The following is a 27,168-nucleotide window of genomic DNA, read 5'->3' as shown; positions in this document are numbered from 1 at the left end:
AAAGCCTATCATAACAAGCCATGACAACAGTACAGCCAATAAACCTGTAGTCATTCACCTCACCCATCTGTCTGCTAGCCCCAACGAACTACTACTGTAGATGCAGTGTAGGAAATTTGTTGCTGTCAGAGCAAGAAAACAAGTCGGTTCATAATTTGGTAGGGACAGATGAGCCGCTTTTGAGTTAGCCTGCTTTTAGACCCCCTTCACTGCGTTATTTTATCCAACCCTACTGAAATACAGCTGGAGGTGCAGAGCTCAGCAGTTTTCAGTGTTGAGGGAAGTGCAGGGAGTTGTGTGTGGAGTTGCGATTGTAGGGTGTTACATGGGATGCTTTGATAGCTGGTACTGTCTTTAGACATTTAGAAGTGGCAACCACTGTTTTAGGATAACTCCCTCTTGTCAATCTCTGTGTGTGTGTGTGTGTGTGTGTGTGTGTGTGTGTGTGTGTGTGTGTGTGTGTGTGTGTGTGTGTGTGTGTGTGTGTGTGTGTGTGATTTCATGTGAGTCTTATTGGCTGTGACCTCCTATGCAAGCAGGGACACACACCTAATCCAAGTGGAAACCGGCTGAATGTGTCTTTGAGGGAGCCACATTTGGCCCCAAGCGTTGACACTCCAACACACAATAGTTATCTAGAATTCACCCATTGTTGTTTAATTTATAGAGGACATCATATACAGGTAACTGGCAAAATAATGGAAACACTTGAGTAAATGAGGGATACAAAGTATATTGAAAGCAGGTTACTTTGGTGTTCTTGGGCACAGACTATGGTGGTCTGCTTGAAACATATCAGGGAGAGGTTGAAAATGTTAGTGAAGACACTTGCCAGTTGGTCAGCGCATGCTCGGAGTATATGTCCTGGTAATCCATCTCAATGTTGACGTGTTTAAAGGTCTTACTCACATTGGCTACGGCGAGTGTGATCACACAGTCATCCAGAACAGCTGGTGCTCTCATGCATGGTTAATTTTTGCTTGCCTCGACGTGAGCAGAGAAGGCAGTTAGCTCGTCTAGTAGGCTCACGTCAGTGTGCAGCTTGCGGCTGGGTTTCCCTTTGTAATCCGTTATAGTTTTCAAACCCTGCCACATCCGATGAGCGTCAGAGCCGGTGTAGTAGGATTCAATCTTAGTCCTTTATTGACACTTTGCCCGTCTGATGGTTTGTTTGAGGGTGTAGTGGGATTTCTTATAAGTTTCCGGATGAGTTGTCCGCTCCTTGAAAGCGGCAGCTCTACACTTTAGCTCAGTGCAGATGTTGCCTGTAATCCATGGCTTCTGGTTGGGATATGTATATACGGTCACTGTGGGGACCGTGTCGTCGATGCACTTACTGATGAAGCTGGTGACGGATGTGGTATACTCCTCAATGCCATCGGATGAATCCCGGAACGTTTTCCATTCTGTGCTAGCAAAACAGTCTTGTTTGCTTATGGCCTTACACAGCTCGTTGTGTGCGGTCTGAGTGCCTGCATCGGTATGTGGTGGTAAATAGACAGCTACGAAAAATATAGATAAACTCCAGGTAAATAGTGTGGTCTACAGCTTTTCATGAGGTACTTTACCTCAGGTGAGCAAAACCTCAAGACTTCCTTAATATTAGATTGCGCACCAGCTGTTGTTGACAATTAGACACAGACCACCACCCCTCGTGTTACCGGAGGTTACTGTTCTATCTTTCCAATGCACGCAAAAACCAGCAAACTGTGTATTATCCATTTCCTCGTTCAGCCACGACTCGGTGAAACGTAAGATATTACAGTTTACTGTCCCATTGGTAGGATAGACTCCGATGGAGCTCATCCAGTGATTGCACGTTTCCCAGTAGGACAGATGGTAAAGGTGGATTATCCACCCGCCGACGAATTCTCAGCAAGCACCCGGATCTGTGCCCCCTGTATCGGTGTCTCCTCTTCATGCCAATGATGGGGATTTGGTCCTGGGAGGAGTTGTAAATCTTTCGCCGCCGATTCGTTAAAGAAAAATGATTTGTCCAGTCCAAGGTGAGTAATCGCTATTCTGATGTCCAGAAACTCTTTTTGGTCATTAGTCTGTGGCAGAAACATTGTACAAAAACAAGTTGCAAAAAACCACATAGAATAGCGCAATTGGTTAGGCTCCAGTAAAACGGCAGCCATCCCCTTCTGCGCCATTACTAAAAATGTTGATGGGTTTTCCACAGTCAACAGTTTTCCCGTGTGTATCATGAATGGTCCAACACCCATTAGAGTCAACATGGGCTAGCATCCCTGTGGAACGCTTTCGAGACATTTGTAGAGTCCATGTCCTAATGAATTGAACCTGTTCTTAGGGCAAAAGTGGGTGCAAATCAATATTAGGTGTTCCTAATGTTTGGTATACTCAGTGTAGGTTCCTACCTTTGATGCCGTCAACACTAGCAATCAATAATAAGTGCCATTTTCCATTATTTGATTCACTTCTGAATTGACACCAACCCTGGCAGTGAATTGTGTTTTGCTCTAACTAGGGTTGTTTTTCCAGACATTGTTACGTAACCTAGAAAAACTTTAGGCCTATTTTGTTTTTTACTTCATTCTGTTCAGTTGGCCATTTTATTTATACCCATGCAGGGCTTTGAGTCAGTGATTACATTTGTTACTGTAGAGTTTATTTTGCCTCAAATGTCAGCCGCAGGAGCTTTCCTGTTTCCCCGGCCCTTTGCAGTGTGTGTTTGTACCGTGTGTGTGTGACAAGATGGACGAACATGGGGATGTTTCAGGGCAGCAACAACATCAGAGACAGAAAAATTTAAGAATTGGGTCAAATCTCTCACTGGCTGTTGGTGCTTTTCAGGAAATGCCTTCAAATACCTTCAAACCAAACCTCCTCCACTTCCTCTTTCCCTTTCTCTCTTTCCTCTGGTATTTCCTGAGGAATGCACCATAACATGGAAATATAATCTTGTTTTTTCAGGGGGGGGGGGGGTTCTGTCCCAGAAACTGGAGAGTCCATACAGCAGCATGCAATGATTGACAACAGGGGTCTGGTCACAGACCAGCATCTGAGTGAGAGTGTGGATGTGTGTGAGAAAGTCAGAATGTTTATACAGCCCTAGTCCTGGCTGTCAGATCAAAGCTAGTCTGGGTAGCGCCTGAGCTGCAGATGTTTGTCCTGGTTTCCCCAAAAAAGTAAAACTACCCATTCACCTTTTAACCCCAAACAGTAGCCAATAGCATTTACAATTAAATATTCAGGTCTGAGACTGAAGTAGTCTCCTACAGTTACAATATAGTACATCAATGTAGACCGAGGGACTGTAGTCCTTTCAGATAGACACGGTGATGATGTTTAATTCTCATTCCTGCTCTCTCTGGGCTGGACAGCTGGCATTTCATTTACCCAAAACATGCTTAGACCATGCAGACACACGTTTTCTAGTGGTTGAGGTCTTGCTTTGCAAGAAGGCAAAAGTAGCCTAGTAGTAGCCTTATGCAAATGGTAAGTATGATACCTCTTATTCATAACAAAATAACAGGTAGGCCTAGATAAATATAATAACAAGTTGCAATCATTTGCCATTAGTGAGAGGAGCGAAAAATGTATTTATCTTTGCATTCAAAAATAATAATTCTGGGTTATATTGTGTTGAACTTGGCTTTACTGGAATATACTAACTACTAGACAGTACTGGAGCGTAGCCTACAGGACTGAGAATGACATTCTGTTTTCTCCCCCACAGAGACAGGCACGACGAAGGACAGGAGGATAGCATGTCCATCAGCGCACTCATTGAACCCAGCGAGGAGAAGAAAGGGAGCTTCTTCAAGGTATGGTGGGAGGGAGGGGGGAGTAAATGAGGGAGACTATTAATTATGGGGGGGGGGGCAGACAGAAGAGGGAGATGGGGAGGAGCCTTCTTGAAACTGTCCTTGTGATTTTTGTTCTGTCGTGGTCAGTATGTCCGTCTGTCTGGAACGGCCTGTTCTAGTTTTGTCTGTTAAGTTAATCAACTGATACTTATTTGAGGAAGTTGGGGTTAGTTAGGTTATTGAAATTAAAAAGTCCCCATGTTCTTTCATTTTCGCCTCTCAAAGTCCATGCAACAGTTTTATGATATATGCCCTCCATTATAGCTGTGGTTGAGCCCTCACTGTTTACCATAATTAGTCTGAGTTGTGGGTTCGAGCCTCTATCTCTCTGTAATAACGACATCAACCACATTTAAGCTGTGAACTCAGTGAAGAGCCTCTTTCAATAGGTCTGTTGGTTGGTTATGTGCTGGGACCTGCTTAGCTAATAAGCCTCTAGCTCACTAGCTAATTATAGACCTGCGCACTCCACACCACCACACTAACTAATTATAGACCTGCACACTCCACACTACCACCACACCACTCGTCAGTGTTTGTGAAGAGGGGTAGAATATCTACTGATTCCAAATCAACTCTTTATATATCCTAACTCTGAATGGGAGGGTAATAGGTTACTCTCTAATGAACTGTGTGTCCATAGAACACACCCTCTTTATTTTGAGACCAGTCAATTTCTCACACTTTGAAGCCATTCAATTCAGATAGTAAATCAAAGCTATGATGGGGTTGTGCATTCAATATGAGTTACTGTAAGGCTGATGTTTGATAGCAGGAAAGGGGGATGAGGGGTCAACAAGAGGAAAGGAGAGGGGAGATGAGAATAGAGAGGAGAATGAGGAAATGGGAATAGGAACACTAGGTCCACTTCAGACTGAAATTCCAGAAATCTGTCTGACTTCAACCTGAGTCTTATCAATCCAGTCATCAATCAGTTCCTGTTCATGTGGCGTCACAGACTAAGAGAATGATGAAAGGCTATATACAGTCCTTGCCATATATATTTGGACAGTGAAGCTAAATATACAGCTCTGGAAAAAATTGAGACCACTGAAATTATCAGTTTCTCTGGTTTTACTATTTATAGGTATGTGTTTGGGTAAAAACATTTTTTGTTTTGTTTTATTCTATAAACTACTGTCAACATTTCTCACAAAATTCCAAATAAAAAATATTGTCATTTGGAGCATTTATTTGCAGAAAATGACAACTGAAAGATGCGGAATTGTCAGACCTCGAATAATGCAAAGAAAACAAGTTCATATTCATTTTTAAACGACACCATACTAATGTTTTAATGTAGGAAGAGTTCAGAAATCAATATTTTGGTGGAATAATCCTGATTTTCAATCACAGCTTTCATGCGTCTTGGCATGCTCTCCACCAGTCTTTCACATTGATGTTGGGTGACTTTATGCCACTCCTGGCGCAAAAATTCAAGGAGCTCGGCTTTGTTTGATGGCTTGTGACCATCCATCTTCCTCTTGATCACATTCCAGAGGTTTTCAATGCGGTTCAGGTCTGGAGATTGGGCTGGCTATGACAGGGTCTTGATCTGGTGGTCCTCCATCCACACCTTGATTGACCTGGCTGTGTGGCATGGAGCATTGTCCTGCTGGAAAACCCAATCCTCAGAGTTGGGGAACATTGTCAGAGCAGAAGGAAGCAAGTTTTATTCCAGGACACCCTTGTACGTGGCTTGATTCATGCGTCCTTCACAAAGACAAATCTGCCCGATTCCAGCCTTGCTGAAGCACCTCCAGATCATCACCGATCCTCCACCACATTTCAGTGGGTGCGAGACAGTGGCTTGTAGGCTGTGAAATTTGCGGAGGATCGGTACTGTTATTTTGAAGTGGCAACATCTAGGAGCAACAACCGATCAACCGCAAAGTGGTAGGCCACACAAGCTCACAAAGGTGCGTAAAAATAATCTGTCCTCGGTTGCAACACTATCGCGTTCCAAACTGCCTCTGGAAGCAACGTCGCATAATAACTGTTTGTCGGGAGCTTCATGAAATGGGTTTCCTTGGTGGAGCAGTCGCACACAAGCCTAAGATCACCATGCGCAATTCCAAGCCTCAGCTGGAGTGGTGTAAAGCTCGCCGCCATTGAACTCTGGATTGATGAACAGTAGTAGGCCTTATTACCAACAATGCCAAAACAGCCTACAGGGAGGAGGTTCGGGCCCTGGGAGTGGTGCCAGGAAAATAACCTCCCTCAACGTCAACGAAACAAAGACGCTGATCGTGGACTTCAGAACACTTCAGAGGGCGCACGTCCCATCGACAGGACTGCAGTGGAGGTGTAAAGCTTTAAAACCCTGTCGGGCTGTATCATCGCCTGGTACAGCAACTGCAATGCCCGCAACTCCAGGGCTCTCCAGAGGGTGGTGTGGTCTGCCCAAACCATCACCGGTGGTAAACTACCTGCCCTCCAGTATACACTTCACCTGATATCACAGGAAGGCCAAAAAGATCATCAAGGACATCAACCAATGAGCACCACCAACACAGTGAATGGAAAAATTTGTTAAAAGGGATCTCCCTCTGCTGGTGATTGGCTGAATATGCAATACTACAGGAGGGCTGTGATTGGTTAATGATCTATAATGTACATTTCTATGTATTAAAATGTATAATTTCTACAAAAGTAGCAGAGAGCCCACTGGAAATGTTATATTCTTCCAATTAGGGGTGTGAAAGTTTAAATGTTAAAACATTTAAACATTAAATTGTTTAAAAGAAGTTGGGATCCTTAACGTTAAACATCCCTAATCGAAAAACGGTTATTTTCCCCACTTAATTAAAATCAAAGTTCAGTTATCACAACCATTATTTTCTGTGTTGTAGGCGATAGGCTATAAAGGCCTGGGGGAGTTGTGTAGTAACCAAAAACTGTAGTTTTCAGATTAATATATTTAATGTTGAATATGTTCATGTGAAATTTATTTCGGAATATAGCCATGCTCCATTTTAGAGCCCACTAAATATTGAGTATAATGACACCAAGATGTCTGTACCATGCATGGATCGTAGGGTTTTACAGGAAGCATGTATAGGTCTAAAAAAAGGGCCTAAAATGGCCACTTTCATCATGATTTTAAACATATTCCCCCCAATGGAATTTTAATGTGAGAATTGCCGGAACAATCTGAGATACCCAAAATATTTTTCAGCCATGCTAATATGGAATTGGCCTACAGCTAGAATGTCTGTGGCAGCAACCAAATGTAATCCATCAACACCCATCTGGCATCATGTACTGAATGTGTCACTCCATTTCTCTCAGTTCCCATCCGCACTAGGCTCAAGCGGTATACCGTATATACCGGGGTATTTGGAAAAAGCCACGGGATGGCAATACATATCGGAGGTCCCTGGCAATTCCTGCATGACAGTGCAGAACTGTACTTTTTACCCTTGATTTTTAATAACTCATTGGAGTGCCTGAGTGGTGATCTTGTTAAGGCCACAACCCCCCGCACATGTTTGATTCTACCGCCTGCGTGCATACCGGCCCTACTTTGTTTATCCCTTCTCTCGGTCTCCCTTTCATTTCACACAGTATCCGTCATTGGAAAAACAATGACATACTGATGGAGAATGCAATTTCACAGTCCTTTAAAATCTCAAACATCTCATTCGACGTGTGGATGCAAGTTTTACTGATCTCTTATGGGGCAGTTGTTGCCAACATGGAGGCTAGTTGCAGAACTCCTGGTAAATGTGTCATACTGACTGTCTTCCTGTATAACTGCTGCCTAGTGCAGGAGGAAAGGAATTTGCTGTGCTCTTGGAAACTCTTAGAATTGTGGTTTTCACGATGTTCTTTAAATAGTTTGAATCCCTCTACCCTGCGCTATAGCAGCTGAACCTAGTTGCATAACATCTATTCTGAAACTGGCCTTGGAACAAGTGACACTCGTGCTTGTGAGTGTATCCATGCGCATTCGTGAATATGTAATTGAGCAATCGCATCTCTTGATTTTCAGGAAGACATTTATTGCCTCACATGAAATTAAAAAACCCAGAGGTGACTCCTGGCAAACTGGGGTCTTATTTCTTTACTAATGATGTTAGACTTTTGCTTATTTTACCTATTATTTTTTTACACTTTCAAGGTAAGCAGAGATTTACACTGTACTGATTATAGTGTACTATTGTAAGTAATTCACTAGAATAGCTGATGTACAGGAGTTTATGCATGGAGAATGTGGTTATTTAGCAGTCCCTTTTGGATTCTAGGGTTAAAGCTACATCGTCAGTTTGCTTTTCTGGCTGTGTCTTGGCAGTGAACTGGAGAGGGACAGGCAGACCCACTGCTGTGTGGGTTTTCATTGCCTGTGTTCGTGGGAGCTTGCATGCGTGTGGTTTGCTGACTGGGGTTCAGTTAGGGTTAGACTATAACAACCCTGTGAGTAGTTGTGAAAATGAAAAGGCACTGTTGGAGCATAGACTGTGGTGCTAGGATGGGCTCTGGTTGTGTGTGAGTCCAGTCAGATTTTACAGTGGTGTGAAATCCGCTCGGTTCATTATGCTCGTGTTTGAAACAGTGACCTCTTCTGGAGATGTTTTTATTTAACGAGGCAAGTCAGTTAAGAACAAATTCTTATTTACAATGACGGCCTTACACCGGCCCAACCCGGACGACGCTGGGCCAACTGTGTGCCGCCCTATGGGACTCCCAATCACGGCCAGTTGTGATACAGCCTTGATTCGAATCAAGGTGTCTGTAGTGACGCCTCAAGCACTGAGATGCAGAGCCTTAGACTGCTGCACCACTCGAGATTACTGGTTTGGTCTTTGTTTTGCATGGCTGTTTATTTCTCCTAGTTAACTTTAGTATCAGCGTTAGATGTTTTAGGTTAGAGGATGTTATGTGAGTCTGGCTTCTCATCTGGTTTGTTTTCTTAGTGGGCACTTTGTCTTGCTTTTCTTTTCTCTGTTTCTCTTTCCTTGTAGTCTTGGTCAGTCAGTAAAGGGGAAGTGGCTCTTCTGTGAATCATTTTATGGTCAAAATATGGCAACATGCCTGTACATTGTCTAACAACCTAAATTCCATTGCTGGTTGTGTATTAACTGTGTTAACTTGTCCTGACTGTCTACTACAGTGACAGAAAAGGATGCAGTTAAGTGGTTATACAGGGTCAATTGATGAAATGGAACAGTGAAACATGTGGTGTGCATATTTTTTTTGTTTGATACTGTTCAATTTATTCAATTCCAGCCTTTACAATGAGGCCTTACTCAAAAACACACAAAAAAAATATTGATTTAGATATGTTTTCAACCCCCTGAGTCAATACATGTTAAAATCACATTTGGCAGTGATTACAGCTTAGAGTCTTTTAGGATAAGTCACTAAGATTTGCACACCTGGATTGTACATTATTTGCACATTTATCATTTTTTAAATTCTTCAAGCTCGGTCAAGTTGGTTGTTGATGAATGCTAGGTAGCCATTTTGAAGTCTTCTCATAGATTTTCAAGCAGATTTAATTAAGTCAACTATAACTAGGCCACTCAGGAATATTCAATGTCATCTTGGTAAGCAACTCCAGTGTATATTTGAATTTGTTTTAGGTTATTGTCCTTCTGAAAGATGAATTTGTCACCAAGTATATGTTGGAAAGCAGACTGAACCAGGTTTTCCTCTCAGATTTTGCCTGTGCTTAGCTCTTCTGCTTCTTTTTATCCTAAACTCCCTATTCCTTGCTGATGACAAGCATAACATGATGTAGCCACCACCATGCTTGTAAATATGACGTGGTACTCGGTGACGTGTTGGATTTGCTCCAAACATAAAGCTTTGTATTCAGGACATAAAGTAGATTTTTGCAGTTTTACTTTAGTGCCTTATTCCAAACAGCATGCATGTTTTGGAATATCTGTATTCTGTACAGGCTTCCTTCTTTTCACTCTGTCATTTTGGTTAGTATTGTGGAGTAACTACAATGTTGTTGATCCATCCACAGTTTTCCCCTATCACAGTCATTAAACTGTAACTGTTTTAAAGTCACCATTGGCCTCATGGTGAAATCCCTGAGCAGTTTTCTTCCTCTCCGGCAACTGAGTTATGAAGGACGCCTGTATCTTTGTAGTGACTGGTGTATTGATACGCCATCCAAAGTGTAATTAATAACTTCCAACATGCTCAAAGGAATATTCAATGTCTGCTTTTTAAAAGATATATTAAAAAAACCTTTTAACCCATCTACCAATAGGTGCCCTTCGCGAGGCATTTGGAAAACATCCCTCGTCTTTGGTTGAATCTGTGTTTTGAAATTCAATGCTGGACTGAAAGACTTTACAGATAATTGTATGTGTGGGGTACAGCGATATGGTAGTCATTAAAAAACAATGGTAAACCACTATTGCACACTGAGTCATGCAACTTATGTGATTTGTTAAGAATATTTTCTTCTGAACTTATTTAGGTTTGTCATAACAAAGGGGTGAATACTTAAGACACTTCACCTTTTCATTTTTTCTTCATTTGTAAACATAATTCCACGTTGACATGGTATTGTGTGTAGGCCAGTGACACAAATAAAAATGTAATTAAAATAAAAATCTATACTGTAACAACACAAAATGTGGAAAAAGTCAAGGGGTGTGAATACTGTCTGAAGGCACTGTATCTACAGCAATAAGACAGATCCTGCTTCTGTTGCCTGTGAGTGTTTGTTTAATAGCCTACTGATTCAGTGTGCTCCAAGCCTCGTGCAACCGCAACATGTCGGATAAAGCAGTTTCACAACTGCTTTTTAAAATCTTTGCTATGCTGTAATAAAGGCTCTTTCAACAGATGTACTATCAACCATAATTTCATGTGTCGATCTGAATAATTAATGCTATAGGTTTGACATTTATGGAAATGAACCATGCATCATCACAATATTTTGCCTTACAATATTAATTGGACTAAAATGGATCACATAAACTATACTAACCATAATTTTGTCAGCTCACTTTCATGGGAATTTTCAATGACTTTTCATGCTTAGCCGTACCAGCTGTCCTTGTCATGTCTTGATAAAATAACTGTCTTTATTCTCGTCAAAGAACGGCATGCTCATTATGTTTATCACATTTCCAACGGCTTGACATAAGTTAATTGACCCCCAGAATTATAGATTTTTAACCACTAACCTGTTGATTTTAAGAAGCTGCTCTGTCAAGTAAATTGATTCAGGCATAATTCTAATGTCAATTTTCAAACATTCAGTCACGTTGCTATTCTGTTAACATTTATAAAAGCAATATGAACTAGAGACAATGGCCTGTGCTCAAATGTTTATTTTATTCCAGGTCATCAGTGTTAGGTTGTAAGATTCTGGTACAAATTCTAGTCAGACTCTGAAGAAAGCTCAAGCTAGATGTATTAAAATCACACTGGGTCAAACCGCAAAGACAAAGTATGATTATACACGCACATATATTTATAACCTCCGTTTGTATCCTCTTCCCAGACAATACCTCCCCCTCCAGAGTGTAGGCTGTACAATGCATCTCTGTGGCTAGGCAGGTGGTGTTATCAGCCCGAGTACGGAACCTTTTGATACTCCTCCACGCATCTCCTGGTCTACTTATCAGTCAGGAGAAGCTTTGAGACTAGGGAGTATACTTTCTTCAGCCTGACTCAGTCCGTTGTTAATTATCCGGACTCATACACAGAGGTATTTGAGAATAAGCCACTCATTCGTACTCAAGTGTATATAATGATGCAAAACATATTGAAACAATATGATATAAAAACAGTGAAGCTATAAGACAGTGTCATAGGGCAGTAGTTTACAATCAATGAGCTTTAACACATGCCTCCCATCTCAACCTTAGGGAAGCATTGTGTGTCTGCGACAGGCCCCCTTTGTTGTGTAATTAAAAATATGCTCTAGTCAATTAGTTTCCAACATCAGTTTACATTGTTACTTTCGTCCCACCCGCCTCGCCTGTAACTTCTGCCAGACTAACACACAAGACTAGCTAGCATGATACTTGAAACATATGCTGTCATTTAGTTACCAGATGGGTTAAGAAAATGACATGTTTGAAACCTTAAACAACTACAACTGAAAAAAACACTTCCGGGTCCATTTTTTAAAAACTTGCATCGCTCACAACCACTTTCTTTATAACTTGGCGAAACAACATGGTCAGACTGGGCAGTTATTTTGCAGGGAGGTCCTCCTCAACTCTGTGAAGCAGGCAAGAATAACTAACTACTTCCGCGTCATGAATCCTTCAGAGTAAGCGTCCCGTCCTTTATACTTTAATAATTAGGGCAAAAAATGTATTCTAGTTATGCAAATAATTAAGTATTTCTATAAGAGATTGTGTTTTTTCTTTTTTTTCTCAAGATTACATAGTCAACAATGTTTTATGTATGTACACAATTTTCTGTAGATCCAGCTCCAGGATAAAGGAGGCAGTTGAAATCAGCAAGGGGGCACATTTTGGGGGGGGGGGGGGGTTCTTGCATTGGTATTTAATTCTGCTTATATAATCACACTATACAACAAACAAAGCTTAAATGCAGAGACTCTGATCTTTGAGTCCTTTTGAAATCTATAGCCCATCTCTGCTGCACTGTCAGCACAATTGACAGCGCACTACAGCAAGGCCACTTTGGTCATGAAAATAGTGCATTACCCTTGTAGCCTATGTGCCTATGTGAATGCAGCCGTACACAGCTGTCTTACCAAAATAATGCAAACTAAATGCTGAAAGTAGTAGCCTAGTTATTCATGCTTGCAACAAAAAAAAGACTGACTAGCAATTTGGTTTAGAATACTGACACATATGCAAACAAATTAATTTGAACAGAACAAAACAGCGGTACCAAGTAGGCATAGTAAACAAAATATCAGATCGATAAAGGCATGACATAATCTATATGTACACTCGTTACATTAACAGTAAACAAAAGGTGACTGGAGATGGCCTACTACAGTGAGCTGCTGTCTTGCCAAATAAGTTGGCAGACGGGCCCGCTTCAAACATGGAAAATAGTACCGCTCACTAATGAGTTCAACACGTTGTATGGTACAATACACTTCTGTGAATCAAATTCAACCCAACTTTTCCAATACGTACAGTTCCATTTACAGCAACAAAAGACATAATATAATGTATCTGTTTCTATGAAGAAACGTATTGATATGTAGCTATACCCAGGGGCGTCATTTGGATTAGTGCATTGGAATTCTATTGAATTCCGCTTATGTCACGCTATATATACCACAATAAACATGTGTTCAAATGCTTTTGACCAAGAAGTGACATGTTCAATGGCACAAATCAGGGCTGCGCTCTATCAGCAACATGGACAGCGCCATACAGACTAAAGCAAGATTTGGATAGAAAACAACCACCTAGATTGTTTCCTGCTGCCTCCTTGATGCTCTGTGGAACATCCTGAATAATCAATCATTCTATTCTCCCTGGAATCTTGTAAGATCCCCCTCAAATGCCAGTTGTATTAGTGGAGCTTTCCTCTGGTGTAACATCCTTCGGTGCTGACTGAAAACGTTTGTCAAAGGTGGAAAATTAATTGACATGTAGCTGTGGACGCCCCAAAAGTCAGTCCATGTTTCAGTGCAGTAAGCACGGTCGGCATAGCGGAGAGGGTCCAGGTGTCCTCATTGGAGCCAGAGTGGGTGATTTCAGTCTGCAAAAACTGGCGAGCAACACTAAACTCAGCTTCCACCAAATCGGTTTTGCTTAGATCCAGCCAGCAGTGGTTAATTTTTTTACCTGTTTATTTAACTAGGCAAGTCAGTTAAGAACAAATTCTTATTTACAATGACTGCCTACCCGGGCCTAACCCGGACGACGCTCGGCCAATTGTGCTCTGCCCTGTGGGACTCCCAATCACGGCCGGTTGTGACTGGAATCGAACCAGGGTCTGTAGTGACACCTCTAGCACTGATATGCAGTGCCTTACACCGCTGCGCCACTAGGGAACCCTAAACCTTTTTCACATATAGAAGTCATGGCTCTCCTATTTTCACATCCATTAGGAATTTTAGTCCCGTCTACCTTCAATGTGTACCAAGATTCCGATATCTTTAACTCTTTCTTCAGTGACACTTGTCTCACTCGTGAGCCCTATGGTTTAATTTTGAATATCGTGTGACGTGTTTGTGGGGTATGGTGCTATACACATTGGCAAGTTCCTTGTCTTTTCAAAGAGTATATTCCATCATAGACAAAAAAAAAATCCACTGCGCCTCTTGACTCTGTTGCTTCCAATGTTCCCCTCAGTGGTTACTGGTTTGAAACAAGGAACTCGATAATGTCCACAATCACCGACAAATAAATGTGATTTCTTGCCAGATGCGCATAATTATATATGGATTAAAACTGAGGGGGCTAAACCACCTTTAGCCCCCTCGTGTGGACTGGTACAATTGTGTTGCAGTAAAAGGAGGGCCCATTCTACTCAGGAGCACTTCTAGTTTCCAAATCCACAGAGTTTACACTGAGGAGCGTCACTTAGTGTGGCCAATCTGCTTAAATCCAATTGTTTCTTTTCATATTGGACATGCATATTGCACTGTACACAATTTCCTGTATGTTCTGTCACAGTAAAAGGAGGCTCCATTCTACTCAGGAGCACTTCTCGTTTCTAAATCAATTGCTGTCGGGCTCCCTCTTGGGTTATTTGTGTCTTAATTATTTAATCAAACGGTGCACTTAAAGCATTAGACGACTCAATCGATAAATATTTTTTAGGGGGGTCGTGGACAGCCCTAGAGGTGACACTTTTCCCAGCTCCTTAGTCTGCAGGAATGAGTGCAAAGTTGTCTTACATGAACTACACACACACATTCTCAACTTGTTTGCCTCTATCCCTCGTCACTAATCAACTCGTCTTTCTGTGCTATAGCTGATCGACTCGTTTGTCTGGGAGATCGGGACTCTGAAGAAGGAGATGGTGCAAAAGGCTGAGCAAGCAGAAGGACATCCAGAGCCTGTAATACTACAGGGGTAAGTGTGTGTTAAAACCTACAGACAAACTGACTAACAAAATTGTTCTTTCTGTCCATCCGTTTACTCTAGTAGTGGTACGATGAGCAGACTTGCTTAAGCCTTATCATGGGCTGATGTAAAACTAACGTTAGCTGTGTATGTTAGAGCGAGGGGGGAAAAGGAGGAAGACATTAAAACAGTGATTTGTTTCCTTGAGGAACGAGTAGAATTTCAGACCACTTTCAGTTTGTTCAAGTGTAATAACAACAGATGTTGAATTCATTGTTACTGGATGTTTGATAAGCATGATTTGAGGATCATGATGATAACGATGATGAGTGCCAGTGAGTAAAGTTGATTGGTGTTCTGTAGTTCCCTGTCTCCACCAGCAAGTGGGGATAGTGTGCTCTGGTCACACAGGTAGCTGAGTTTCATGATGTCATTGTGTTGATGAGATGTCAGAGGGAAAGGTGGGTAGAGTATCAGGGATTTCCAAAGTGAACACCAAGCATGTTTGTGTAGATTAGATTATGGGTTACAAAAAAATGATTTACAGATTACCTGACATTAGGTACATAATGACATGTAGATTACACTGGGTGTACAAAACATTAGGAACACCTTCCTAATATGGAGTTGCACCCGCTTTTGCCCTCAGAACAGCCTCAATTTGTCGGGGAATGGACTACAAGGTGTTGAAACCATTCCACAGAGATGCTGGTCCATGTTGACTCCAATGCATCCCACCATTGTCAAGTTGGCTGGATGTCCTTTGGGTGGTGGACCATTCTTGATACACACAGGAAACGGTTGAGCATTAAAAACCCAGCAGGGTTGCAGTTATTGACACACTCAAACCAGTGCACCTGGCACTTACTACCATACCTTGTTCAAAGGCACATACATATTTTGTCTTGACCATTCATCCTCTGAATGGCACACATACACAATCCATGTCTTAATTGTTTCATGGCTTAAACATCCTTATTTAACCCGTCTCCTCACCTTAATCTACACCACGTGTCAAACACAAGGCCCACAGGCCAATGATACATTTCTATCCAGCCCGTGCAATGATTTGGGTTGTCAATTTATTTTGGCCCGCTTACATACCACCCGTAATGCGGTGCGCTACAAGTCACAGCAAGCACTGCCAACCTGCAGTGCATTGTCACACACACCCCTCCTCCCAGACCCACCACACGTGATCCAGCCAGTGCGCTGTAATATATCATCACTAATGGCACTGACAATCTTCTACCGTAGGTTTACACGTGTTGGCTAAATGTCCATGCCAAGTTTCGGTTCCAACAGGTCATTGCTGTAGCCTACAGAAAATGTAATCTTGGTTGTCAAAAATGTATAAGATATTGGATTCACACGTGGGTATAAATTACTACTAAAGGACAATCGGGACACAATCGAGTATAAGTGAGTCAACAGTTGAGTCCTCCACGGTATGAAATTACAGCCTCCTATCGGTGAATTCAACGTCAATTGCGCTGCTTTCGTATGTCCTGGTTACAGCTCGCAGCGGAAGAAAAATGTACAGACATATACCACAGTCCTAGCTAGGCTACTAAAATGTTGCAGACTTCGATTTTTAAAGATTGACAATGAATAACCCTGCAACAAAACGCCATGCAAATGAGAAACATGTAGACCTATTACAGCAACATTTGAGCACTAACCTTGGCTGGCTACTCAACTACAACACATTTTGAGTGCTTCTTATTTTGTTTAAATATGTTAATGCTATATAGATTTATTCCTATTTTTCGACAGTGTGCGGGTCTCCATCTCTTCCAATAAAATGCAGCGTCGTATGGACATTTTATAAAGGGACATATTTTTTTCAAATTAAACAATGACCAGTTTGGCTCGCAGTTGTATGCACATGTTTTTGAAAAAACAAACATAATGGGCTATGTCTATTCTGCGAATTCATTTTTTTTCTCAGTATGTGCTGATTGAGTTTGACACCCCTGATCTATACTGATTGAAGTGGATTCATCAAGTGACATCAGTAAGGGATCATAGCATTCACCTGGTCAGTCTATCATGGAAACAGCAGGTGTTCCTAATGTTTTGTACACTCAGTGTATAATATACCCTTATGAGCCTCATATGAAGATTGCTAAATATTCACACCAATGGTGATTAGTAAATATCAGTGGCGCTAGCGGATCTCTTCTGCCCTGATAGGATGTTAAAGCAGTTTCTGTGGAATTGAAAAAGCACCTATTTCTGAAGAAGTATGAGTGGTGACGGATAAAGGTGGGCGTGCTTGCGTTGAGTCATTTCATTGGGTACATGTTTTACACTGGAATACTGAACCTCCTGGGCTATTCTCAGTTTTGAAATCCATTAATAACTATGATTCAACTCAATAATACTTTTTGGTTCTCATGCTGATCTATTACGTTCTAGTTTTTATTATGCGTTTGTGTGCACTTGTGTTTGTGCATAGTTTTTTGTGTGTGCATGTGTCTGTACGTTAGATATCACTATCAGTAAACAAATAGAGGATTTAAATGGTATATTTCTAATTTTGTCTTTCTCCCCCCCCTCAGGCTAGATGGGCAGGTGGGAGGTCTGTTCCTACAGGCCCCTCCCTGTGTTGGCGTGAGGGCAGGGCTTGCTGGAGTTAGGGATTCAGGCTATGACACTTTGCGTAGAAGGATGAGTGTGCTGGACTGGCTGGTGCAAACGCACGCTGTGTGGCTGCAGCTGGGACTGAGCCGGCCAGAAGCCACACGCAAACTGCAACCACAGCCCACTGGGGTGAGACCAGATGCACTCACCTAGTCACAGGACCCAATTCATGTTCTACTAAGCTAACATATGGAATTGTTTTTAAGGTCATACCATGGATCATTTAGCCATTTGATTTAGGATTTTAGGACCCCTGTAGGCATCATACAAATATTGAATGTGGCCTTTTATTTGGCCTTCACTACTATAGCCCATAGAAATGCGTTGAATAACACATTCATACATGTAAAAAATGAATCAAGGTTTTGAAGTGTCTGTCTTATATCTAGGAGATGTAAGAAAGCTCAGGAAATAATGTTTTTTTTTTTTGGACACATGTTTAGCAATAAAAAAAAATGCCACAAACTACCTTCATACTTCCATAAAATGTTTTAACCAGTACCGTGTTGCCTTCAGACGAGTACCTTGACAGTTGTGGTGGTCGTAGAGCAAAACGGTAAAACCATCATGTTCGTGAGTCTCCCCTTTTCCATAGAGTGGTCATATTAGTTATTAGGCCAAACCATTCGGACGCTACAGACCGATTTTTCAGGATGTCTCCTGGTCTGACAAACAGCGCTGTAGCTCTGCCACTTTCAACCTCAGATGCGGAAGACACACACAGGCGGATGCAGTGAATTGAGACGTGTCCCATGCAACAACAAGAAAAACATCTCTAAAGGATTTTGATGGGGATTTTTTATGTTAATTCGATTGACGGGTAGGTGTCAATAGACTCTTAAAGAGTTTATAGTGGTATTGTTTACATGCAAGCCTCAGCAAGCACCAATAAGATACAGGACACTATCACTGGCGCTTAATTTATAACAAAGGCAAGACCACTCACCCATATTTCCTATAATTCTACACATTTTGTCATGTCTTATGTGTGTTCATGTGATATTTGAGTGACTCAAACAAAATCAATGGGCTAAAAAATGATAGCTGACATTGGCTAGTTGATCTGGACATTTCTAAAAAGTTCTAAATAGCTCTCTACGGTCTGCAATGACTGACTTGACAAGAGGAAAACTGCTGATGCACTACCCAATTTCGAAATTGCACCTTGAGGAACTTTCAGGACTAAGTTGAACGCCTGACTGAGTTCCTTAAGGTACCCCCTGCCGAACCCTTGCGTACCCCAGAACCACTCAGTGTAAAAAAACATTTGGAACACCTGCTCTTTCCATGACATAGATTATCCAGGAGAAAGCTATGATCCTTTATTGATGTCACCTGTTAAATCCACTTCAGTCAGTGTAGATTTTTTAAAATGTAACCTTTTAACTAGGCAAGCCAGTTAAGGACAAATTCTTATTTACAATGAAGTGGGTTAACTGCCTTGTTCAGGGGTAGAACAACAGACTTTTTACATTGTCAGCTCGGGGATTCGATCCAGCAACCTTTTGGTTACTGGCCCAACGCGCTAACCACTAGGCTACTTGACGCCCCCTAGATGATGAAAAGTAGACCGGTTAAAGAAGGATTTTCAAACCTCGAGACAAATGAGACGGATTGTGTATGTGAGCCATTCAGAGGGTGAATGGGCAAGACAAAATATTTAAGTCCCTTTGAACGGGGTATTGTAGTTGATGCCAGTGCCCTGGTTTGAGTGTGTCAAGAACTTCAACGCTACTGGGTTTTTCACGCTCAACAGTTTCCTTTCTGTATCAAGAATGGTCCACCACCAAAAGGACATCCAGCCAACTTGACACAACTGTGGGAAGCATTGGAGTTAACATGGGCCAGCATCATTGTGGAACGCTTTCCACACCTTGTAGAGTCCATGCCCTGACAAATTGAGGTTGCTCTGAGGGCAAAAGAGGGTTCCACCCAATATTAAGGTGTTCCTAATGTTTTGTGCACTCAGTGTTTATGACATGGTGAAGTATCCCCCTCTTCCTATGAGAAGGCTGATGCATCTTTGTGTGCAAAGCAGTGCTTGGAGTATTTCCTACTTATCTGTGATCCTCACAAGGTCATCACAAACATCTGCTACTGTCTTTCACAGTACCTAAGGCCAGGATGAAATTGGAAATTGGAAAAATAAATGTTCCTATAATTCTCCTTTTGTCGAAATACCTTAACTGGAGGAGAGGGTATCGCTTGCTGAGTTTAAAGCTCTGATAGAGGAAAATGATGACAATCGTGATTGTTTTTAATGTATTGTGCTCTTGTGTTGCATGTACACACTGACTACTTCCTTGCCAGGTCCCCCTCACAAAGAGGTTTCTAACCTCAAGGGTTTATTTTTCTGGTTATTAAGCTCCTATTCATGCAACAACCTCACAATACACAGACACCCTTACAATCTCACACAATGGAGGACTAAATGAGACACATACTTCAGAAGTGTCTGTGATTTTCCATTTCAACGTTTTTATTGATGTCTGTGTTTCTCAAATGGGCTTTTTCCCCCTGGCTGCAGACGTTTCTGGTGAGAAAGTCGACTACCCTGCAGAGGAAGGTGATCTCTCTGCGGATGCACCAGGACTCTGAGACACCCGTCAAAGATTTCCCTGTGAAGGAGTGTCAATACAGTAAGCACATGGCCTATCAATTCCTATCTATTAGGGACCTTTATCATCCAAATGTATCCCCATAGACCTGTTATTATAAGCTTCTCAACACACCATTTATTTTTCCTCTGATTATTTGAATATTCTATTTTAATCTATTATATCCCTTTTGCTCTAATTTCTCCTTGGGTTTCCCCTCCCCCATTCTAAATCAACACCAGTGTTGACATGCTTCTGTCACAGTACAGTATGTGGTGTTTCTCTAACTGGGCCTCAACATTATTCTCTTCTCTCTCTACTCTGAGGTCGATGCAGAGAACACTGGGTGTTTCCCCAAGCCTATTTCCCAATACTTACCTAGTGAACGTATTTATGTGTTATGCAGTTAAGTCACACAAAGATTCACTTCTTAAACCAAGCTTTATATAGCTGCCTCTCTTTTGATGATCTTGGGTTGAATAGAACAATCTGATTCAACTATTTGTTGGGTGTGTTGTCCCAGAAAATGGGTGACCAGGTATTTTGTATGGTTTCTTAATGTGATGCAGCCTGGTATGTGTGATGGCCTGTTGCAGCTTGCTCTCCGATTCTATGTAAACGATTGCACAAGGCGTAGGTAAATGCCTGGAAAACACACGTATCTCTCCTGCAAAAAGCCTCACTGAGCTAGGCAGCTAACTGGGCATTGTTTAGCCATCGAACAATCATTTTGGAGACTAGTGACATTATCCAAATGTATGCTGAACAAAAATATAAATGCAAAATGTAAAGTGGTGGTTTCATGAGCTGAAATAAAAAATCCCAGAAATTTTCCATACGCACAAAAGCTTATTTCTCTCACATTTTGTGCACACATTTGTTTATATTCCTGTTATTGAGCATTTTTTTTCTTTGCCAAGATAATCCATCCACGTGACAGGTGTGGCATATCAAGAAGCTGATTAAACGGCATGAGGGAGCGTGCAATTGGCCTGCTGACTGCAAGAATGTTGATTGTTAATTTCTCTATCATAAGCTGCCTCCAATGTTGTTTTAGATAATTTGGCAGTACAGCCAACCGGTGGGATAGTCTTGTGAAATCCATTGATTAAGGCATTTATTTATTTCAATTGACTGATTTCCTTATATGAACTGTAACTCATTAACCTGTCTCGCCCCCCCGTTCCGCTAGCGGGACTCCTCCCACATTCCACTGAAAAGGCAGAGCGCGAAATTCAAAAAATATTTTTTTAGAAATATTTAACTTTCACACATTAACAAGTCCAATACAGCTAATGAAAGATACACATCTTGTGAATCCAGCCAACATGTCCGATTTTTTAAAATGTTTTACAGGGAAAACACAATATATATTTATGTTAGCTCACCACCAAATACAAAAGACAGACAGACATTTTTCACAGCACCGGTAGCATGCAGGTAGCATGCACAAAGCCAACCTAACTAACCTAGAACCAACCTAACTAACCTAGAAACAACTCCCTCAGATGACAGTCCTATAACATGTTACACAATAAATCTATGTTTTGTTCAAAAAATGTGCATATTTGAGCTATAAATCAATTTTACATTACTGCTACCATCATAGCTACAGTCAGAAATAGCACGGGAGTAGCCAGAGTAAATACAGACACCAACGTCAACTACCTAATTACTCATCATAAAACATTTCAGAGAAATATATGGTGGATAGCAAATGAAAGACAAAGATCTTGTGAATACAGCCAATATTTCCGATTTTTGAAGTGTTTTACAGCGAAAACACAATATATCGTTATATTAGCTTACTACAATAGCTATCACACAACAGCATTGATTCAAGGCAAACGGTAGCGATAGCACAGTTCGACAGATATATGAAATAGCATCCCAAATTCGGTCCTTATCTTTGTTGATCTTCCATCAGAATGTTGTACAAGGGGTCCTTTGTTCAGAACCGTCTTTGTTTGGATCCAGAACGAACTATTTCCCTCTTGAATTAGCAAGCACACTGGCCGTGCGGCGCTAACCTCTCCTTCTTGAACAAATTCCTCCAACGCATCACGTCTAAAGTCCCGAATAAATTTCAATAATATAATTAAACTATATTGAAAAAACATACTTTAGGATGATATTGTGACATGTATCAAATAAAATCGAAGCCGGAGATCATATTCACCTATAACGACGGTTTTCCAGGAGGCGATTCCAGGTCCAACTTCGCGCCTTCCAAAAAAAGATAATGGCGGACCTCTCACTCCAAGAGGTTGTATTCAATCCCAGAACGAGATAATCAAGTCATTTCTGCTCTCACTTCCGCATGACACCCAGGGGAAGGTGTATGACGTGTTTCTACAGTCATAAGTGACATGCCCTTTTATAGACAAGCTCTTGAAGAGAGACCTCGCTTTTGGAAATCTCACTTCCGGATAGGAAATGGGCTGTAAAAAGAGTTCTGTTTCACTTAGAGAAATAATTAGAACGGTTTTAGAAACTAGAGTGTTTTCTATCCAATATTAATAATATGCATATTGTACGAGCAAGAATTGAGTACGAGGCTGTTTAAATTGGATACGATTTTCCCCAAAAGTGAAAACAGCACCCCCTGTCCTTAAGATTAAAAGCTTTGAAATTGTTCCATGTTGTGTTTATATTTTTGTTCAGTGTAGATGCTGCATCAAACAGTACTCAAGTTAGCGGGGGAACATTTTTGAAAACTTAAGATCAGCAAGAGTCAAGTATCCAGGCTAGAAATGTGCAAATGTAGAGTACTTTTATGTAAATGTGGACATAATGTTTTCACATTACACAGCAGACTTTGACATCCTGTTGCTCTTCTCAAGCTCAGAATTCGTCCAAGTTAAGCATTAATAATGGAGTTCAGTGTACAAGTGAGGACTGCTCGCTGGCCTGCTGTCTGGATTTAACCCACTTCCCCAATTTCCTCTCTTAAATGTAAATACACATTCTCTCCCCCTCCTCACTCTCTCTGCCTCTTTCTTTCCTTCCATATCTATCACTTCCTGCATACCCCAATCTCTATTAAAATGTTTAAAAATATATATTTCTCTCCGTCCATCCCTTTTTTCTAGATCTGGGACACGTTTATGGGTTATTAAAGACTTGTTGTATACAGTTGCCTTTTGTGTCTGGCTCTTCATGCCTTGGCAAATGAACCAGCAAGGCACCAGATGTGTACCCTGTTGTCTTAGTAGAGTGACCCAAACGTGTGAGCAACAGTTTTTCTATTAAGTTGTGTCTCAGAAGACCATAATGAAATTAATAACATTGGTAAACAGTGATAAGTTAACTACTTGTGATAATGCAACTTGTGTGTGTATGGTATGTCACTGTAGTTCCCAAGTGAAAACATCACTACTCTCATCTAGGAATATTGCTGTTCTGATTTATGGGAATAGCCTATGGAAATGTCTCACGGTTCCTTAAATATAAATTTCTCCACAGCATTCTCCTTGGAGGGATCGGGCCTCAGCTTTGCAGACCTGTTTCATCTTGTGGCTTTCTGCTGCATCAGCAGGTAACACACACACACACACACACACACACCCCAAAAAACTGTACCTTTCTCATCCCAGCTATAAATCACCTATTCCTTTTGAAGACGAACACATGGAGCCCAGAGGTTACTGAAAGAACCTGACTCAGTTGAAGTTCAGAGAATAGCATTTACTGGCCACCTCATCAGTTCATGTTATGAGACTATTACACTGTTTTCTTCAAACTATCATTGTCAGTCTAGTCTGCACTATAACAATTCAAATTACTAGTGTTGAGCAACATTTTGGGGGGGAGGGGGGTTATTAAACAACTAATTGACCGACGGTTCAATTACTTTAAATACATTTTTTTTTTTTTTTTTGTGAGCCCAACATGCTGTTTTTCTACAGAGAAATCTATGGGACACTGGGCAGAAAGGAGTTGTAGTTTTTACTTAAGCAAATATTTCAGCTATTTCAGCGCAGAAACTTGTTAATTAACTCAGTGGCGTGTATTCATGAATGCCAAGGGAAGCCAGGCTTCTCCAAAAAATGTACCAAGAAAAAAAACATGCATTTTTCATCTCTATTTCATGATTTTCCTTACATTCGCAAGAGGCTGAATGTACAGTATCTCATCGGAGAAAGCATTCGAGTGAGTGAAACAGCGCGTCTCTGTATGTGTAGGCCATCTACAGTTAAAGTCGGAAGTTTACATACACTTAGGTTGGAGTCATTAAAACTAGTTTTCAACCACTCCACAAATTTCTTGTTGACAAACTATAGTTTTGGCAAGTTGGTTAGGACATCTACTTTGTGCATGACACAAGTAATTTTTCCAACAATTGTTTACAGCCAGATTATTTCACTTATAATTCACTATCACAATTCCAGTGGGTCAGAAGTTTACATACACTGAGTTGACTGTGCCTTTAAACAGCTTGGAAAATTCCAGAAAATGATGTCATGGCTTTAGAAGCTTCTGATAGGCTAATGAGTCAATTGGAGGTGTACCTGTGGATGTATTTCAAGGCCTACCGTCAAACTCGGTGCCTCTTTGCTTGCCATCATGGGAAAATCAAAAGAAATCAGCCAAGACCTCAGGAAAAAAATGTGTAGACCTCCACAAGTCTGGTTCATCCTTGGGAGCAATTTCCAAACCCCTGAAGGTACCACGTTCATCTGTACAAACACCATGGGACCACACAGCAGTCATACCGTTCAGGAAGGAGACTCGTTCTGTCTCCTAGAGATGAATGTACTTTGGTGCGAAAAGTGCAAATAAATCCCAGAACCATAGCAAAGGACCTTGTGAAGATGCTGGAGGAAACCGGTACAAAAGTATCTATATCCACAGTAAAACGAGTCCTATATCAACATAACCTGAAAGGCCGCTCAGCAAGGAAGAAGCCACTGCTCCAAAACCGCCATAAAAAGCCAGACTGCAGTTTGCAACTGCACATGGGGACAAAGATGTGTACTTTTTTGGAGAAATGTCCTCTGGTCAGATGAAACAAAAATATAACTGTTTGGCCATAATGACCATTGTTATTGTTTGGAGGAAAAAGGGCAAGCCGAAGAACACCATCCCAACCGTGAAGCACGGGGGTGGCAGCATCATGTTGTGGGGGTGCTTTGCTGCAGGAGGGACTGGTGCACTTCACAAAATAGATGGCTTCATGAGGAAGAAAAATTGTGGATATATTGAAGCAACATCTCAAGACATCAGTCAGGAAGTTAAAGCTTGGTCGCAAATGGGTCTTCCAAATGGACAATGACCCCAAGCATACTTCCAAAGTTGTGGCAAAATGGCTTAAGGTAAACAAAGTCAAGGTATTGGAGTGGCCATCACAAAGCCCTGACCTCAATCTCATAAATTGTGGGCAGAACTGAAAAGGCGTGTGTGAGCAAGGAGGCCTACAAACCTGACTCAGTTACACCAGCTCTGTCAGGAGGAATGGGCCAAAATTCACCCAACTTATTGTGGGAAGCTTGTGGAAGGCTACACGAAACGTTTGACCGAAGTTAAGCAATTAAAATTTTCCTGGCGCACCAAAAAGTGTCAAGGGAAGCCAGTTTGGATTTGTCGTCACTCCTATTGTGGCGACTTGTGTTGTCCTCCAGTGGCTAGCTAGCTTAAATTGGCCCTTTCCTAAATTCTTATTGTCTGGCTTGGCTTTTTCTGGCTTGGCTTCCCCAGTGATTTACCCAAGCACAGCTACTGAATTAACTACAATGACCGTCATCCATTGCGCCTGTTCTTTTCTGGCTCGGACAAAGATGGATAGACTTTTTTTTATGCCTGCTTCGTTGTGTTAGATACACAGACTGCATACGCCGCCGCATATGAGGAATGCACACAACACGAGACCGCACGTGAAAGTTATCTACTTTGAAATCTTGTAAAAAAAATTGTAATACAGTTCTCAGCATACTTACGCAGGCTAGCCTAGAATGACTAAAGACGGTACAGTACAGAGATGATGTTAGATGGTTGTCTGGCTGGCCAACTTGGTCTCGGAGCATTTCATATTATTTCCGAGACACTGCATTTAGTATATGTATTCATTTGTGGATGTCCAACCATTTTGTATGATATGTTATGAATTACAATTCGTATTATATGTTACGCATTTGCATAATGTACAATATGTCACGAATTACCAATACTTAGGACATGTTACAAATTTGCTAAACAAATGTTACGAATTCTAGCTAGGTGGTTAACGTTAGCTAGGCTAGGGGTTAGGGTTAAATTTAGGAGTTAGGTTAACAGGTTACAGTTATGGGAAGGGTTAGCTAAAAGGGTTAGGGTTAGCTAATATACTAAGTAGTTACACAATTTTTTTTGCAAGTAGTTAAAAAGTTGCTAATTAGTGCAAATGCTAAAGTTATCCGTGATGAGATTCGAACTCGCAAACTTTGGGTTGCTAGATGCCCACCCATCCGCCCCGACCAACCACCCAACTAAGTAACCATTTGTCTTATGTAACCATATCAAACGTAACATATCATACTAATTTCAGTGTCCTGGATTTATGTTTCCTATGTTACTCTAGTCTATGAGAACAGGCTGGGCTGGCTGGCTGCTAGTGCCTGAGCAGAGATGAGATGACTTTTAAGGAATGAAAAATTATAGTAATGTACACAACTGAAATATTTTATTATTTCATAATAATTGGACCTGACAGAGACAACGGAATATTTTCAATGTTTTGGCAATTGAATGTTCACTATTTTTGGCTTTGGAATTTCAATTAAAAAGCTCTAATCATTTTACTTTCATTATTTCATAATGCATTTAATGTGTAAAAAAAACAACATTTAAATCGAAAAATGGGATTTACATTTTTTTTTTTTTTTTAAACAGAACAGTCCTCAAAGCACATATCGCTCAGCAGAACTACCGTTTTTTTTAACTTTGGTTAGTAAACAAGGGGTCACTTGATGCTATTCTAATTTTGGATAAAACTTAGAGGTTGTGATTGATTGAAAACATGCGGAGATCATCCATTCACCTACTCTGCATCTCAAAGACACAGTGGTTGGAACCAAAAATCTCAAATTTGGACTATCAAAAGGATAGATATCCACCGGTCTAATGTCTATT

The 27,168-nt window shown here is 41.1% G+C and overlaps 1 protein-coding gene across 2 annotated transcripts in view; it reads left to right on the top strand.

Moving 5' to 3' along the window:
* Nucleotides 1–27,168, top strand: part of LOC120046557 (ras and Rab interactor 2-like) — a 46,183-nt gene that overhangs the window by 2,963 nt on the left and 16,052 nt on the right. Inside the window, exons 2-6 of one of the 2 annotated variants that reach the window (XM_038991899.1) lie at nt 3,704–3,791; nt 14,727–14,827; nt 17,383–17,593; nt 19,992–20,103; nt 23,527–23,599. In XM_038991899.1, the coding sequence (XP_038847827.1) occupies nt 3,735–3,791; nt 14,727–14,827; nt 17,383–17,593; nt 19,992–20,103; nt 23,527–23,599 (554 nt within the window). In that variant the 5' untranslated portion in view covers nt 3,704–3,734. Of the gene's footprint in view, nt 1–3,703; nt 3,792–14,726; nt 14,828–17,382; nt 17,594–19,991; nt 20,104–23,526; nt 23,600–27,168 lie in introns of those variants that run through there. The other variant, XM_038991901.1, reaches the window with a different exon arrangement.

This window comes from Salvelinus namaycush, chromosome 4 (genome assembly GCF_016432855.1).
Source record: "Salvelinus namaycush isolate Seneca chromosome 4, SaNama_1.0, whole genome shotgun sequence".
Classification (NCBI taxonomy): domain Eukaryota; kingdom Metazoa; phylum Chordata; class Actinopteri; order Salmoniformes; family Salmonidae; genus Salvelinus; species Salvelinus namaycush.
The sequence above is the reverse complement of the archived record's forward strand: the minus strand, read 5'-3'. Positions and strand labels throughout refer to the sequence as shown.